General features: G+C 38.6%; 1 protein-coding gene across 6 annotated transcripts in view; it reads left to right on the top strand.

Annotated features, from left to right (window-relative positions):
- The first annotated feature begins 6918 nt into the window (after positions 1–6918).
- Positions 6919–18636, top strand: part of BRAF (B-Raf proto-oncogene, serine/threonine kinase) — a 68970-nt gene continuing 57252 nt past the window's right edge. For 3 of the 6 annotated variants that reach the window (XM_059817257.1, XM_059817255.1, XM_059817256.1), the window contains exons 1-2: positions 6922–7017; positions 17807–18070. In XM_059817257.1, coding sequence (XP_059673240.1) covers positions 6934–7017; positions 17807–18070 — 348 coding nt within the window. In that variant the 5' untranslated portion in view covers positions 6922–6933. Of the gene's footprint in view, positions 7018–17806; positions 18071–18636 lie in introns of all 6 variants that reach the window. The other 3 variants (XM_059817253.1, XM_059817252.1, XM_059817258.1) reach the window with 2 other exon arrangements.

Raw genomic sequence — 18636 nt, 5'->3', positions numbered from 1 at the left:
TTTCAGCTGTTAGTATTTTTCTTACTACTTTTTATTAAAAGTTTAGCTACACTGTTGAAAATGTGGTAAGCATGAAGAGCCAGCAAAGAGTAGGAAAAATGCAAAAAATAACACAGTGGATGTGCGAGTTGAAAGAAGTTTCCACTGAGAGATGGAGAAGAGCTAGAGCTAGAATTATAGGAAGGAAAGGACTATCCTTCCTACTGTATGTGCATGTTCCAGCAAATGGCTGCAGAAAATGAAAAGAAAGCTTTGTAAGAGGCAAGAAGAGGACTAGCATCATTCAAGGTTGATAAGGGGGGAAAGTATCTCAGGAAAAGATAACAAAATGTCAGGAAGAGGTAACAGTGATTTTCAGCAAAGGAACTGGGAAAATGCAAACTCCGCATCTTGACATGTGAATGCTGAGGTGGGGTGCTGAGTTATTAACCCCATTCATATGTCGTCTTGCTTCTCTTTCACTCTAACGCTTCACTTTCTCAAGTTAGTTAAGATGTTAGTCCAGCTAAGAACGATCTCATACGTGACAGCTTTCCAAAGAGTTTTCTGACAAAGTAGATCCTAACTCAGTGGACCAAACAATTGAATTGATTCTATAAGAAAGAAGCCTGAAGGGACTGGTTAGAATAGTATGGGATAGGTATTGATGATTTTGTCCTCCTTATAAAACAGTTTCCAAATCAAATGCTTAATTATTTATTTTTTCTAAATTACCTAGTTGGTTCTATCCAAGTATTCTCCATCATCACCAAGTGTGATAATCCAAATACAGGACATACTGTGCCTGGACAAATAATGGCTTTTCTTCTTTACAGAATAGATTTGAACTCTCAGGTGTCTTCTACCAACTGTGAATCATAGAGCTTAGAGTTGGGATATGCTGCGAGATTGGAGTACTGATGCCAGGTGCAAAAGTATAAAAGATAGTTTGGTTTGTGCTCAGTCGTTGCGTATTTTGACAAGCAGCAAAGGATTTGAAAATAATTTTGTGGCTTATAGCCTCACGTTTGTGGAGCCATAGTCTTCCCTGAATAGAACAGATTTAGGCTTCTCCTGTATCTGCCTTGTCTCTGGCTTGAAATAGGTAATCATCTTTATTACATTGCAAGGGAGTGCTTATTTGCAAAATTAATGCACAATTATCGACAATAGGCAGATACAAGTTGATATATTCCAGTATATCTGGAATATTTCCAGTCTTCTGGCGGCCTGTGTCCATGTTAGCCTGCGTCAGCTTCCTTCTGTCAGCAGCACTAAAAGGAGAATCAAATCTAATCTCTTGTGATAGAGAATAACCTTAACCTAATGCTACCAGATAGGACAGAAAAATGTATTTGAGGCTTTTTTTGGAAAAATGATAAGGTTATCCAAGCTGTAAAGGATTCATTACTTTTTCGTGGAACTACAATGAAACAGTGTGTCTCAAATAACTGTGCTGCTTCCTGTGGGAAGGGACTGGACTTGCATGTGGACAGTACTAGGTGCATTGCAGATTCACTTCAGAATACATTAAGATTTCTAGCAACTGTCTTAGGCTGGCATCAATTTTTGTATTTCTGCAAGATACTTGGCAGTTGTGGTTTTATGGTTTCCTACAGGTGTGGAGTTTCGTAAGTGTAGTGGAGTGCTCATAAGAGTAAAAGAAATAGGTCTGTTCTTTCTTAATGACCAGCAGGCTTCTGCAGTCTTCTTTTACTTCTAGAGAAAGTGTGAATAGAGGGTGGATAAAGATATTACTGTTGAGATCTCGAGGAAGAAATGGTATTAGTCTGTACGCATTTAGCTTGGAAAAATTGGTTTTATTCTGTTGTCTAGGAACAAACTCTTTGGTCCAGAATGGATTGCTAAAAGGGTTCTATATTTCATGTTTTTGCTATTTCTGTTGTTAGGTAGTTCTTTGCTTCTGTTCTGGAATGTACGTGCTTATAGGGAGTGAGACACTTACTAAAATCCTAGGCAATTTTTGTATACTTAAGTTTTATTTGGACAGTTGAAAGAAACCTGTATGTCTGCGAGTGCTTCAGAACTCAAGAGATTTAATTCTTAAGAACCTAGTGTTTCAGGATTTTTCCACAGAGATGATGGGGATATATCTTGGCTCAAAGTCTGTGAGGCTAGGCTGGTGCACATGGTGCAAACTTAGCTGAGATGAGTTATCTGAACAAGCAAATCTGCAAGGAGAAAAGACAGGCTGAAGTTCCTGGCTCTGCTGGTTGTGTAAGTGCAACAGGTATGGTGTATTTTTTGTGAGGCGGAAGCTGTGGGTACTGTGGTGTGCAGAAGCAGACATTTTTAAGTCACCCAAGGTCACTTGCACAGAGCACCAGTTCCGAATTCCAGTTAGGAAAAGGCTCAAGTTCCTTCAATTGAATTGAACTAGTTACAGATCCTGCAATGTACTTAAACAGGGGTTGATCGTCAAGGAGCTAGCTAGGTAAGGGATACTCTGGACCACAAAAAACTGTGTATAAGCATAGTCACTGATATGGGAAGCCAGAAGGTAAGTTTTCTATAAGTAAAAATAAGTAGAAGTTGCCACTTGAAGGGAAATTGTGAAGCTTGGAAATTTGCCATGGCGTATGTGTTCTTGTGCGTACTTGATTAGGGATAGAATATGCTAGTCAATACTAGATTTGTGAAAGTTTTCTCAGTTTGTCAGAAGACTTTTGATGAATATGGCACACAAAATAGGTTTTCCATTTCTGTGAGCAACAAGTAATGATTTGTTGCTATGGTTGACTTTGATAAATTCCCTTCTGTCTTCAGCATACTTCTAACTGTGTGAATAGCCTTTCTAAGATTATAGAAATCCATATTAAGTTTGCCTGTAAGATTCACTTGCAGAAAAAGCCTCTTGGTTTAGTGCACAGATGTATAGTAGGTAATTCAGGGCACCGTTTTCAGCTCCTCTGAGCAATGTTGTCTTCCACTAGACTTTAACTTCAGCTTCTTCAGGTGAAGACATTTTTGCCATAGCCTGGCAGCTGGCAGTAAGTTTCAAAATTTTTTATTTTCTTCATTCATCACTCAGTTTTTGCTCTTGTCATGATATTAACTTAGCAGGAATATTTTTGCCCTCATTAGGGGCTGTTTGATTCTCTTGCCGACATAGCCTAAATAACATGCTTCTGTTGTGCGTATTGCTGTTGCTCAGTTATATTTTTAATTCCATATCTTTACTGTAAGAGAAGAGAGAAGCAAGGTTGTGGTTATGGCACAAAATAGAAAATAACATATAAGCAAGGAAGTTATTCATTATCAATCTTCAAAAAAAGTGTTTGGAAACTCATCTGACTGGTTCATTCTACTCAGCACTGGTGAGGCCACACCTGGAGTGCTGTGTCCAGTTCTGGGCTTCCCAGTACAAGAGAGACATGGCCATACTGGAGAGAGTCCAGTGAAGGGCCACAAAGATGATTTTAAGGGTCAGTGAAAGGAAGACAGAGCCAAGCTCTTTTCAGTGGTGCCCAGTGACAGGACCTGAGGCAATGGGCACAAACTGAAACACAGGACGTTCCTTCGGAACATCAGGAAGCACTTTTTTAAGCTGAGGGTGACTGAGCACTGGCACAGGTTGCCCAGGGAGGCTGTGGAGTGTCAGTCCTTGGAGATATTCAAAAGTCATCTGGACATGGTCCTGAGCAACCTGCTTGAGCAGGGGGTTGGACTAGATGGACTCCAGAGGTCCCTTCCAACCTCAGCCCTTCTGCGATTCTGGGTTACTTTGTCAGTGAAGCATCTTCCCTCCCCACTTCCCCCATTGTCAGGCATTGAAGTATAGTAAATTGTTGATACTGCTTGTAGTATGGTACACGTTGAGGAAAACATTTTGGTGGGTAAAATTGCCAGAATGACCAAATAATAGAAGTTGCGTTAAGTACTAATGAAACCTGTTTCTGAAGGTAAACCTGAGATGATTCCTTAGTTTGCCAAGAATTTTCTGTACATACACCCAGCTTAACAGCATGTTACTGGTTACGTGGTAACTAAACATCCTAAACTCTTACATTGAACAGATTAATTGAAATAGTGTTGATTCAAGCTTGTTCTTTTCACCAACCATACAACTAGGTCTTGCCATCTTGGGAAAAACTAGCAAAATACAGAAATCCTTCTCTTTGCTGCTGGCTGGCAGTCCTAGCTTCAATGTGATAAATGGGTTGCAAGTTGAGAAGCAAGCTGACTTCCACAGTTGCCTCAAGGGAATTTATATACAGAATACTTGAATAGCACACTGTTTGGTGTCCTCTCACTCCCCTCACTCTTTGTAGTTTGGGTTGCTTGTTCCTGAGCAAACTATTTTTGCTTGACTGTAGTTTCTTGATGAAATCTTTGTTCTGGTATCTGTTCTAAAGCTTGGGCTAGAAGTGAATCAATTATTAGTTTACTTTAGCAAATTACTGGCAAATAACTGATGTCTAGAATTAGAAGGGGTATATAAGATGGTGTGCAAAATGTGAGTTCTGTGTTTTAGAGTTTGTTTCTTTGTGAACATCTCAAGCTATGTAGTAAAACTTGTTTTGATCCAACTTCCTCCCTGGGTGCAGTACCCTACACTTGCCTTTTGAATTTCATAAGGTTCTTCTTTTCCCAACTCTCAAGCCAGTCCAGGTCATGCTGAATGGCAGCACAGCCTTCCTGTGTGTCTGCCACTCCTCCCAGTTTTGTGTCATCAGCAAACTTGCTGAGGGCACACTCTGTCCCTTCATCCAGGTCACTGATGAATATATTGAACAGGACTGGACCCAGTACTGACCACTGGGGAACAGCACTTATTACAGACCTCCAACTAGACTCTGTGCCACTAATCATAGCCCTCTGAGCTCTGTCAGCCAGTTTTCAATCCACACCACTGTCCATTCATCTAACCCACATTTCCTAAGCTTGCCTATGAGGAAGATGGGGAGACGGTGTTGAAAGCCTTGCTGAAGTCAGGGTAGACAGCATCCACTGCCCTCCCCTTATCTATCCATCCAGGCTATCAGATTGGTCAGGCTTGATTTTTCCCTTGGTGAATCCATGTTGACTACTTCTGATAACCTTCTTTTTCTCCAGTGCTTTGAAATGATGCGCAGAACGAGCTGTTCCATCATCTTTCCAGGGATGGAGGTGAGGCTGACTGGCCTGTAGTTTCCTGGGTCTTCCTTCTTGCCCTTTTTGAAGATTGGAGTGACATTGGCTTTCCTCCAGTCTTCAGGCACTTTGCCTGTTCTCCAGGACCTTTCAAAGATGATGGAGGGTGGCCCAGCGATGACTTCTGCCAGCTCCCTCAGCACTCATTGGTGCATCCCATCAGGACCCATGGACCTGTGGATGTCCAGTTTACTTAATTGGTCTCTAACTTGATACTCCTCGACCACAGGAAAGTCTTCCTTCCTCCAGACTTTCTCTGCTACCTCCGAAGTCTGGGACTCCTCAGGGCTGGCTGGAGCAGTAAAGACTGAAGCAAAGATGACATTCATTAACTCTGCCTTGTCTGCATCATCTGTCACCATGGCACCTGTCTCATTCAACAGCGGGCCCACATTTTCTCTGGTTTTCCTTTTGCCTCTGATGTACTTGAAGAAACCCTTCCTGTTGACCTTGACATCCCTTGCCAGGTTTAATTCCAAGGAGGCCTTGGCTTTCCTCGTTTCATCCCTGCATACTCTGACAGCTTTCTTGTAATCTTCCCAACTGGTCAGTCCCTTCTTCCGCGTACTGTAAACTTCCTTCTTCCACTTGAGCTTTTTCAGCAGCTCCCTGCTCAACCATGCAGGTCTCCTGCTTCCCTTGCCTGATTACCTGCTCTTAGAGATACACCGATCCTGAGCTTGGAGGAAGTGAGACTTGAATATCACCCAGCTCTCTTGAGCCCCCCTACCCTCTAGAGCCCTAATCTATGGATTTCTCCAAGCAGTTTCTTGAGGAGATCAAAGTTAGACCTCCTGAAGTCCAAGGTTGCAATCCTACTTGTTGTTTTGTGCATGCTGCACGTGATCCTAAACTCTGTCTTCTCATGATCACTGATTAATATTATTTTAATTTCTTCCATTCTGGGTTTAATAACTCTGATGTAATCATTTTTTCCTGATAAATAGTCTGAATAACAGTACCTATGAAGAGATTCTCCTTTTCCTCCCTCTTCCCCCACTATAAATTTCTGACTTCGGTTGGACTAAAGTAGCTTTTTAATAAGTGTAGCATTATTGCTTTAAATGTTTGGGTTTGTGCTTCACTGCCTTTTTAGGTATAAATTAGGGTTCATAATACTGTTCACCTACAGTAGTCTCAAAGTTGACCCTTTGTAGTCTAAAATTGACCCTTTCAAGATGTTGTGAAGAGTGAGTAGCAACCTGAATTGGTTCATAGTACAGTGCAATAAGTTTTCTGTGTGCACTAGAGGTAGGTGTCTTTTTCAGATCATATCCAAGGTCTGTAAGAAACCTTGCAGGGTAGACAGAGTATAGAAGTCAGGGTATAGAAGGTGCTTTTTAAGATCAAGACATCCTATTCCCATGCAAATAGAACACTAGGTCTAGGTTTTGTGAATGTTGTTTACACAGATTACTTAAGGTTTGATAGAACTCCTCCTTCACTAAACTTTGTAGTACTGTAGAAATTGGGTTGCAAAGTCTTGCAAGAAAAATACTTAATATGGTTTTGATAAACATGAAAAATAAACTGTTCTTAAAGTTGTTTATTCAGTGGTTCCTGAATTTTAAAACCAAATGTAATATTTCTCTGTTTATCTTGGAAGCAAGCTGTGTCTTACTGTCAGTGGATCAACAGGATAGCTTTGTTCACTCTTTTACTGATAATGAAAATACTTTTATTATGGACTTCTATTATTATATATCAAGAAAATGTAATTTGTTTTAGGACACATTCTCTAGGCTCCTTTTGATTATAAAAATTTTAAATTTTCTGTTTTAGGTGTGGAACATCAAACAGATGATTAAATTAACACAAGAACATATAGAGGCACTGCTAGACAAATTTGGAGGAGAGCATAACCCACCATCAATATATTTAGAGGTAAGTTTACATTCAAATTAATGTGGTTAGATTAATGGTGTGTTATCTTAATCTTATATGAAGCATTTTATGTTAAAGCTGAGAATACCTGTAGTAAAAGAGAATATTATGCTTGTGTATTAAAAACTTAACTCTTTCCCTGAAGATAGATAAGAACTGTGTGGTATTCCTGGTACGCATCAGTAGGGGAAGATTGGTGGCATGGTCTAGTAGTTATGTTGGTGCAATTGAAATATAAAGCATTCTTTTTAGGTGCCGGGGGGGAGGGTAAGATTGTGTGTGTATAATAGAAAAAGGCATGCTCTGTTGTTAAAAGCAAATATATACACATGAAAACGTCTTATAAGACTAACATTGCCGTTAAAGCAGTTGACTTCACTTTTTTCTGTTTGAAAAATAATCATGTAGAATCCAAAATATGGTATTCGTAGAAGGGAACTTCTTAAAGAAATACAGAAAATTGTAGGGTGGAGTAATATTTTTAAACTGTGATTAATTTGTAAACTAACTACAAATTAAATTTCTGTATTCTTTCATCACTCCAGATTGATAAAGTTGCATTGACGTAGGACCATTAAGAGTGTAACTGAAAAATGTAACCAAGAAAACTCTCCAAATAATAGTTTAGAAAGCCGACATGGTTTATTGCAGCACTGGGTGCATGGGGGATTTTTCCTCCTAGCATGCATACCTGGTTGAAATCATGACAAGTATTTAAACGGTTAACAAAGTTAGTTATGCCTATGGTCCCACCCTTTAACTAACTATTGGTTAGTACCTTTCTTACTTAATCTTAAAGATACAGTTCTCTTTTAATTCACTACGCATGCCCAGAGAGTAGGGGGCTTATTTGGGTTGGGAGCTTTTCTAGCTAGGAGGTGTGGTTTTCAACATTATAATGAGGTAGGTCAGCCTTAGAACACCCATTTGGGGCATTTCACTGACTTTGTTGTTTGATATGTAAACAATACCAAGTCTCAAGGTTGTATATCAGTTGTTATCAGGAGACCCAGAAGCTCCTCCAGGGTGCTATATCTCAGTACACTGTTTATCTCAAGGTAAACAACATCAGCATAACCCAAAACAACCAGTCACCACAGCCAGCCCTAGGAAAACTAATGCATATTTCAGTTCATCTGACACAGTATCTTCTTAACTTATCCGTACAAAGTTTGCAGAAAGGGGTCTGTTCTTTGTATGCTAACTAAATTGTTTAAGTCTTTGGTATCAAGAGCATAAAAAAGACTGCATGTATAAGTTACATCTATTAGGAATTGAATGGCTATCAGTTGTTCCAAACTCTGCCCTTTTCTTGGTGTTCTCAAGTATTGAAATAACTGGAGGTCAACCAGACTTCTTTTATAGTCTTTTTAATTGTAATTGCTGCCTAAAGGCACTGGGTAATTAAAAGTAAAGATCTCATTATTTGAGGTACTTCTAGCTTTTATCTTAATATGTCAGAGCAGGGCATTAGCTTGATTATACAAATGTTGACATAATGTCCTTAACAATTAAGGTCAAATGAGGCCCTCTGTAGTTGCTTTACTTATTGCTAATGTGAAATGGGAGTATTGAATTAGTGCTAATCACTATTTTAACCACTCAGTGGTACATAAACACACCTCTGTTTTCACATGGACTGGTTCATTCCATATGTTTGGATTTAATATTGCCACATGGATGTTGGTTTCATTAGTTTGCGTATTAAATTGCAATAACAATGAGCTTAATCTGTACTAAGTCTGGATTTCAGGTAGTGAAATAGTTCATTACAGCCGTTTGCCACTTGTTTGTATCTAAATTAAAACAGAGAACTGTACGCTGGAAGCTTTTTGATTATTCTGTAGTTCATTGATAGGGAAGAGGGCATTTGCAGTTCTAAGTGTGTACTAGGAAATTATTACGATAGTGTAAAGAGTATGGAAAGCCTGAAATAGTTGGTGACTACAAACCATGAAGCTTAAAGTAGACTTGCAAGTTTGATGGTTCCATGTGATGCTGAGATGAAACTGCAACTCTGGCTCATCAACATGGTAGGGAGACCCTGCAAGACAGAGCAGGGTGTTCCTCTGCTGCAGTGAGTTCTACTGGATCATGAAGTGGGTCTTGTGACAAGTAGTGCTGGTACTGAGTAGGGAGCAGTAAGCCATTGGGGGGAAGGTAGAAGTGACTGGGATTATGCTTTTTCAGTTGAATTATACCATGAGACAGTGAGTCCTGTGAAAATAACCCATTGTCATTGAAATGAAAAGCCTTGCTTGCTTTTCCTAGCTCTTTGCTATGTGGTTCCTCCGCTTCCTTTGTTCAGGTACTTGCAGTACCAGTAGTGGCTAAGCCACTTCCAATCACTAATCTGGAAGGCAAATATTCTGGTTTTGTTGATTTAGTTTGTCATCCAGTTGGTAGACTGAACTTGGTCATGATCAAGTCCAGTGAGCCCCAAAGCTATGGTTAAGGTTAGGGAATGGGACAAGCTTGCAGCTGTGAGCCAAGAACCTAGAAAATGGGGTGAGAGAAGAGAGGAACTTTCTCCTTGGATGGTCACTAGCTTACATTAGATCATCCTCTGATTGATTGATTGAAGTGAATAGGATTAAATGCTGCAAACCTGTCATTTGTTTAGTGTGTTGATTTCCTATGGTAGAACTGAAGTCTGAGGGAAAGAAAAAGAGGAAATTAATATATTTTTATAGATTACTGTCTACCCTTGATTGTCCATTTCAACCCAGCAGCAGTTGTCTGGTGCATCCTTTCAGTGCATTTCCCACCTTTTTGGCTGCTTTTGGCTTGGTCAAGAACAGAACAGAAATAGCAAACTACCTATGCATAGAGCTGCTGTGCGATATTGGGCCTGTTGCTCAGTTCCATACGTGGGCATCATCACTGACTTCTATGCACGACCCCTCTTTTCCCCCAGTCTTTCACAGCTAGGCTATGTCTAGGTCTTGACACTATGGACTGTGTACTGTCTCCAAAGTGCTTGAACAGGAAGATAATGTAACTTATACTCTGTCCATCCTCTTCTGACTTTTATATTTTGATTGTTTTGCTGAAGTCTCATTTCTGGATGTAAAGTGCAGTATTGCCCTGCTTTTGCCCAGAATCTGCATGGGTAATTTTGCTAGTCTGTTACTTGGTCTGCATCACCCATCCCTTTGTTTCCTTCCACTGCTCTGGTCTCTTTGCATCTTCCATAAAATGTGAGCGACTTTTAAGGACTTCTGTAGATTGTGCCTGTTGGTCATCTCTTGAGTGCCATCAGCAAGCATGTTTTCTGCTGCTTTTAGCAGAAGTCAGAATTGTCCAAAACTAATTGCTAGATAAGTACCTGCAAATGAACACTTCTGCTTTCACCCATATTGCCTTTCACTGTTGTAAACATCTAGTTTCTTAATGTAATGCTTTCTGCAAAACCATGGCTTTTTGTATACCTACGAAAAGCTTGACAGCTGTCCATCCATCTTCTGGTTTGTAGTGTTTCAGTACAATAGGATTTGTTCAGTTCTTCTGTACTCCTGTTTGGCTTTATATCCTTTGTTTCTTATGCATCTTACTAACCTATCATGGTCACAGAACTTAGAGCACCCCATACGCTAGGTCCTGGCCTGTGTTGGAGCTGCCTCTGTAGACCTGTCAAGTGAAGTTGTGGTTGAACCTGGTGACAAAATTGCATTTCAATTAAAAGTGGAAAGGAAGGGGTTGGGGGAGTGGAAACACACATAGGAAAGCTGAAGAATTGAACAAGAAAAATAATTCTGAAAATTGAGCATTCAAAGGATGTAGTAAAATTGTTTATATTGCATATAAAACATATACCTCATTTAAAAATAAAAAGAAATTTATGCCTTAGTTACAGTTGCTCAAGAAAATAGAAGCTAACAAGCTTTTGTTTCTGTGCTCATCTGAGAATAAGAAGACAAAATGTTGGGGTTTTTTTGTGGCAGACTTTTTTATAATTGGGGGGAGATCAATGCATTTCACATCAAAAGAACTTTAAAACTGACAGCTATTGTCGCATCCATCATTTCAGGATTCATCAATTGACTATGAAAGAGGAACAGATCTCTTGAAATATCAAAAGTGATTGACGTGTGCTATGTTGAATTCAGCATATATTTAATTATTCCTGCAAGAGGGTGTATTCGGATTCAGGGGTATCTCCCTGCCTTGATCACTCCTCAGTGACGGTCTTAAAAAGGTGGCTGTAGAGCACGGAGAGTAGGGCCTGCAAGCCTGGGCAGGCTACTTTGTGTGCAGCTGCCTGGGTGTGGAAAATGTACCACGAAGCTGGAAGGCAGTGGGTAGCTTGTCTCCCTCCTCTCAGGGTGGGAAAGCAGGGGCTGAGGAAAGAGACCAAAGCTGCAGAGAGACTTCTGAGTGTGTGTATAAGGTACAGGGGTAGGAAACAAAATGAACAGAAGAAAGAAAAGAACGTTTGTGATTAACCACACAATTGTCTTCTAACTGTTATAGATAATAATAGCTTCATGAATCTTACCAATGTTCTCTGATGTGATTACAAGAAAAACTTTTCTGTTTGTTCCAGCTGGAAGAAATAATACATGTAGTAAGCAATGGCTGTATTAAAATCTAAAAATGGCTTGTAGCTAAAATTCTCTCTTAGGTAACCCTAGTTCTTAACTTCTGCCATCCCCTGTGTGTGAGCATGTATCTCAGATCTAACAGACTCCTGGAAATCACTGTCAAATATTTGAAATAACAGCTTGACTCAGTAGATGTAGAAATACCACTAATAGCATTTTTCTTTTCTTCTGGAACAGAGGCTGCAGGAACTCCTTGGTAGGTTTACCACACTTTTCGGAGGCACTCTGTATCACAGCAGCTGAAAACATCAATGATTTTTGTCTTCCCACATAATTTCTTAGTGCGTTATATCTGTCCTTGAAGTGCTGTTTCCCAAAATACACAGTTTGTGATTCACTGTGGAAAAAACCTTTTCTTAAGGGTTTGTCTAAGCATTGTAAATATTGGAAATCTTTGCTGCAAAGAAGTCAATATTATGATACTGGGAAAAGCTGGGATTCGGTTAGCAAAAATGGTTAAAATATGCAGTTGTGTATTCTTCTATAATGGCCATCAAAATAATTTTTTTTTTTGTCTCTACCAACACAGTACTGATGAAAAGGATAATCTAAGTTAGGGGAAGGTCAATAAAGATCCATGCATTTCAACTTAGCATTGGCAAAAAATGCTGTTTACAGACTGAAACAGGTTGTACAGATCCAGGCTGGCCAAAAGCAGTCAGCTCAAACTTAGAAAGGAGAGATCATGGTTAAATGACTTAATCAGATTTGATAGACTTTGTAGACTCTTAATGACTGTTCAGGGAGGCCTTACCTAATTAAACTTCCAAAATGCATTGTGTGTCCTTCTTGCCTCATAGTTATGTGTACAGTGTTATCTATAAGCACTTCATCTGTGAGAACTTCATTGAACAGTATTAGCCCATTCTCATGTAAATAGTTCTTTGCATGGTGTGAAGTTGCATCTTGGACCTGTAGGTTACTTCAGTTAACAGTACAAGAGTAAGCTGCCTGGTTTTTTTAATGCAGATTCCACACAAAATAAAACAGTATACAAATGCATAGATAGAATGATAGTGATGTCAAAATACATTTTAAAACTCAGCTTTCTGGTATTGTCTTGTAGGTGTCATCCTCTTTCCTACTCTTAGAAGCAATTTAAAATGAGAATCATGGGGGCAGAAGTATGTTTGTCCCCAACTACTGTGATTTCCCACCCCACCACGCCCGCCCCCCCAGCTTTCTCTTTTCCTGGGCTATTAAATGTATTTTATTCAGAGGCCTTGCTGTTGCCATTTTTGAGAGTTTGGCTGTTGAATTTCAGGAGAGTATTTAATTCCTTATTCCTGTATATCTGAAGAATCCATGCAGAAGGTCAAATTAATTAATTAAAGGAGATTACCTCTTTGCTGATCTGAAGTATGCTTATTGCAACAGCAGGCAGATACAGTCTGAAATGGATCTTAGTGCTGAATCTCAGGTTGTTTCAGACTGTGGGATTCCAGGAAAATGCTAACTCTGGGTACAGGCACTGGGAAACAAGGCAGTTCTCTGGGGCAATTCAGATTAATTTTTACCAGGCTCCTAACAGATGCTGATCAAATATGTTGGACCAAAACTGTAGTGTCTAAAGTTAGACTAAGCACAGATTTAGGAGTCTTACTAAATGAAGAAGTCCTGACGTACATTACTGTCTATCTTCAGCTCCCATTTAACTTAGTGGGATTTGCATTTGATCAACAGCCTAAAAGGTCAGACATCTTTTAAATAGAAACACAATCTCAGTTTCAAAGACCAGGAAATTGTAGTTTAGGCTTTTAAGAGTCTGCAATGTGTGGATATTACCTAAAATTGATTGAGGAAGGGAGAGAGCATGGTAAAACCAGTTGGTCTGCTTGAGTTTAGACTGGATTTCTAACCAGATGTGGTAGGGGGCAGGGAGAAGGAGAAACCATATTTTGCTGCTTGGTTTTGTCCCAGATTAATTTTTTTTAAAAGTATTTAACGTCTTGCTTTTTGGTTTTTTTAGATGTTATTACTAAAATGTATAGCCTGGTTATAGCCCAAGAAAGCAAATTTCAAATATAATATATGTAATACAAAAATATGCATATTTCTAAGAAAATCCCATGTCATCATCTTGTCAACAGAACTCTGTTGGCACATCTGTGTAATGTCATGCAAATTCTGTTGACTTCTGAGGTCAGTTTTTATTTTGTCAATAGGTTGCAACATTTAAGAATAACTTTAACTCTGCTGCTCCTGAGTGAGCAGCAGTTGTATTATGGTATATATGTACATTGTATATAAACATGCCAACTTTAGATGGACTTGGCAACTTACCAGGCCTTTATACATTTTACTTAGTTGAAGCCTCAGGGGTGTTCTCTCATGTGTATGAGACTATATTACATGATATGCATATATACTGATATGCAATATAATTAAAATTAACTTTTTGTTCTATTTTAACTGGCCACAGAATTATGTATAGATTGACAAGATGTGCCATTTTGAATCTAATAGTCAGCTTTTCAAATATATATTTTCCTTTAAATTTGTGAAATACTGTAAATTCACACTAAATTGGGAGCCCTGTAGCGATACAGTAAACAGATAAACTTGTTGAGGGCAATATATGTTATTAAAGACAGTCTATTTTTGGCAACTAACAAACAAGCTGGAGGAGTTGAAGAGCAGAAGCCTGATGACAAGAAGCAGCATAACAACAAAGACAAATGCAGCACCTTGCACCTAGGACAAGGTGGCTACCCATCGGTACAGGCAGGTGGCTGGCTGGGTAGTGGTCCTGCAGGAAAAGTGCTGGTGAGCTGCAAGCTGAGCTGTCAGTAACCCACCCTGCAGGTAACAGCAGCAAACCACAGACTGGGCTGCATTAGCAAGCGCATAGCCAGCATGAAGAGGGGGACCCATCTACTTGCTACTTGTGTGACTGCATTGGGGTGATGTTTAGCATAGAGAAGAGAAGGCTAAGGAGGAATCTGCAGGCTCTTGCAACATAAAGAGAGGGCCAGACTCTTTTTCAACATGCACAGCAAAAGGGGAAGAGGCAATGTCACAGATAGCATCAAGTGAATTTGATATGAGAAAATTCTTCATCATGAAAGTGGGTTTTTGAGCCCTGGAGCTGGTTGCCCAGAGGTTGTGGAGTCTCCATCTTTCAAGACTTTCAAAACTTGCTTTGGCAAGGCCTTGAGCAACCTGAATGAACTTAAAAATTATCTCTATGTTAAACAAGTGTTTGGACTAGGTGACTTCCAGGGATATCTTCCAAACGTTTTTAAAAATTTTTTTTTCTCCTGTGATTCTATATCAAGCTGAAAGCAAGATTTAGGTTTTCTTGTAGAACATTGCTCTCTTCTTAATGGGAATATGTAAACTGAATGGATTTCATTCTAGATTTCATAAACATTTCCTTCTGAAATGCCTTTAAAATCCTTAATTTAATGAATTGCTTGAATATTCAACTTAATCTTCTTCATGCTGTAGATGCTGTACAAGCTTAATTTTAAATTTTTTGTTTGTTTTTCAAAAACAATGTTAGAAATCAACCTTATAGTTAACCCAGAGGGCCTTGACTGACGTGAAGGTTTGTGTAGCTGTTGATGCCTGTCTGCTAAAATGGCCGTGCTGCTGTAGGTCTCTGTAGATAGGCCAACTCTGTGGCATAATCTTTCTTTTAACTAAAAATACTTGCCATAGTCAGCTTTGCTGTTGTAATACTCCTTTTCAATTTAACTCCATGGGATAATTCTATGTTTTGACTTGGTGCTGTTGGCTGTGTAAGGTCTATGGGTGCTAGTCATCAGCTGAAACCAATGTCTCACCAAAGTACTTAATTTTTGTGAAAATGAGATTTTTATTGGAGCTATTCTGTTTCTACTGCATGTACTGTTGCTCCTTCTGTATAAATTTTTTTTTAAAAGAGAAAAATATATTTAAAGTCTATTGATGCATTTCTAGTTCTATTATGTTTTATTAAAGGATCTGCTGCTATGACATTGAGTAACAGTGTAATCCTTGAGAGCTTTTGTCTTCATAAAAAATAGAGAGCTTTTAATGCAGAATTTAATGGTATAGAATCCAAAGCCAGCAACAGCTCTCAGCTTTCCATGCTCATTGTTTATTCTCTTAAGATAAATCATTTGACTTTGAGTTTGCATTAGTGACAGATTAAGCTGCCAGTGTAAACATTGTAGGATTGAGTATTTTGAACGATGTGTATAATTTTGTGAAGGAACTAAGCCCGCAAGTATCCGGAAGCAATGTCATGTTGCATGTGTTCAAATAGTATTTTGCAATGTTCATGAGAAAAGGAAGTAAGTATTTAGAAAAGTATTGGTGAAATGGTAACAGTTTATGATTCTTAATTTTTGTTTACTGAAAATAACTCTTGACACATGGAGCTTTTACTAGAATTTACATGAAAAGTTGATCCTGGAAGTAGGAGAGAGACACTTGTGTTACTCTACAGCCAAAAAATGCCATTATTTATAATTGGGTAACCTTCTAGTTTACTTTTGAAAGTAGAATTGGGCTAGAGTTGAAAATGTTTTGGTTTGAAGTCTCACAGTTTGGGATCTATTCACAAAATGCTAGACATCTTCAGTTTTTAAAAGAAAGAGTAAGTAGTTGTCCATTTCCTGTAACCTATGTCCGTTTATTCAAAATGGAACCCATAAAATTTAGAGCTTGAAATTGTGATGTTCACTACCATTCTTTAAAATGTTTTTTCTTTCTTAGTCCTCGCTGCCAAATTACCATTCTCTTGGTTAACACTGTAGGAATGATGACAAAAATTTTGAACCATAGGTCCATCCTGGGGGATGCTAAACCTCCATAAAAAAGAAGGGGCCAACCACTGTTTACTTGACAAAACCAGCCTGGGTTAGGTGAACCTGCACATAAACCCTGGAGAAATAAATTCATAGTAAAATGTAGTATTTGTGGCAGCACTACAAAATGCCAGTTATTTTGTCTCTTAACTTTAATAGGATTTTTTCAACATGTAGTCTCTGCAGACTTTTTGGTCAGTTCAATTCTCCTATAACTTTAATTTAGCAACAAGTTATGCACAGAAAACTTGAGGAAAAAAAAAAAGGTATCTTTCCCTAACATAAATATCATTTGTGGCATTGAAAATTTCTGCAGCTTGGCATAGATCTTGGTCTTGCTGGAAAGCTAAGTTAGAGAATTGTGTTCACTACTGCTTAGATGATAGGTTTGTAAGAAAGATCTTTGTTTCTTACTGTCTGTAAAGGTCTAACACATCCTTGGTTAACACTGACATGCTTATGTAGCATGAAACGCACGTTCCTTAACTGATTCAGATTTTTGAAGATACTCTGTACTAATGCTGAAGAAAAAAATCAGATACTTGGATACAGATCAAAATTTTCTTGTTACAAAGACAAACAAAGTTGATGGAAACAAACGTCAAACAAAAATATATATCAATTATGTATCTGTATTACAGAGCTTGGCAATAACGTTTAACTTGGGTGCATTTAATAAAAAAGCAAATTTAATGTTACTGAATGTTTTTGTTTAAGAAAATTGGTCAGCGTGTAATCAGGTTTTACGTAAACTTGGTGGAAAATCAAATTAATCTTATACAGATGTTAAAAAATTCTTTCAGAGGATCACTTTCACATGTTCATGGATGACTTTGTAACAGGGCAAACTTAGTTGTGTTCTGACTAAAATAAAGGGGTTTTTGTACTATCTGGTATGAAAGGATAGTGCCAGAGGTGAAGGATGGTGAACAGTGAGCTAGGTGAGTTGTCAGATACAGATGGTAAAAAGCAGATTTCAGCTTTCTCTTAATTGTTGCATTAGATGTATTTAGCTGTCATTCTGACAGAATGATAAATTTAGCTGTAGCACAGTAATTCAGCAATGCAGCTGACAACATTTGCTAAAGATTGCTGTCTTTTAAAGTAGTTTTGAATTAGACTATTTAGTGCAGGTGCTTTGAAACTGTGACTTACGATTCCTTTTATCCATTTATCCATTTAATCTATTAAAAAGAAGGTTTGACATGATGAATTGAAAGCCATTTCTTCTTTGTCATACTGAAAAATTTGACCAGACCATTTTGTTCATATTCCTGGGAAATTTGAATTAGTTTAGAATGCGTTTTGGTTTGTGTTGGTTCTGAGTTTAGATTTCTGTTTTTGTCTTGAGGCTAATACATTATTAAAATAGCTGCTTTTTCTTCGCAGGCCTATGAAGAGTACACCAGCAAACTCGATGCTCTACAGCAGAGAGAACAGCAGTTGTTGGAATCCATGGGGAATGGAACTGATTTCTCTGTCTCCAGTTCAGCTTCAACAGACACAGTTGCATCATCTTCTTCCTCTAGCCTCTCTGTAGCACCTTCATCCCTTTCGGTTTATCAAAACCCTGCTGATATGTCACGGAATAACCCTAAGTCTCCACAGAAGCCTATTGTTAGAGTCTTCCTGCCCAACAAGCAAAGGACTGTGGTGAGTCAGTTTCTATTCACATACTTGTAACCTCAATATTTCCTGTATCTTTCTCCCTCTGTATGCAGAAGTTAATTTAGGAGCTGAAGAAATACCTGTGTGGAGGTCAAAGAGGTAGCACAATCACTATTTGTGCTCTGCCAAACTCGGTTGTTTTGGTATGTTGGATGTTTTCCACAAGATTAACACAAAGATGTCCATTATAGTAATAATACAGCATACAGCACTTTCAGGAGTTTTATAACAATGAAAATACCTGAAGAAATATTTTTCTCAAATCAGCTTTCTTGGTTAAATAGTAATATACCATTTTACAATGGTCAGTAGAGGGCAGGAAGCTCTGTTTCTTGTATTATACAAAATTATTGATTAGTTTAACAGGGCAAGATTGGGGATAGTAAGTGTTTTCCATGTTGTCGAAGGTACTAGCAGCCGTAAATGCTTTAGAGCAAGTACCAGCTTCCTGCAGCTAAGGAGGGCTGTGCAGAACAGCTTGGATTTTTTTTTTTTTTTTTTCCTTTTCCTCCCCACTCACTGTGGTGAGTGTTTTGTGTTTTGACCCTGAT

Source organism: Gavia stellata, chromosome 4 (genome assembly GCF_030936135.1).
Source record: "Gavia stellata isolate bGavSte3 chromosome 4, bGavSte3.hap2, whole genome shotgun sequence".
Classification (NCBI taxonomy): domain Eukaryota; kingdom Metazoa; phylum Chordata; class Aves; order Gaviiformes; family Gaviidae; genus Gavia; species Gavia stellata.
This window is presented reverse-complemented; position numbering and strand designations above follow the sequence as displayed.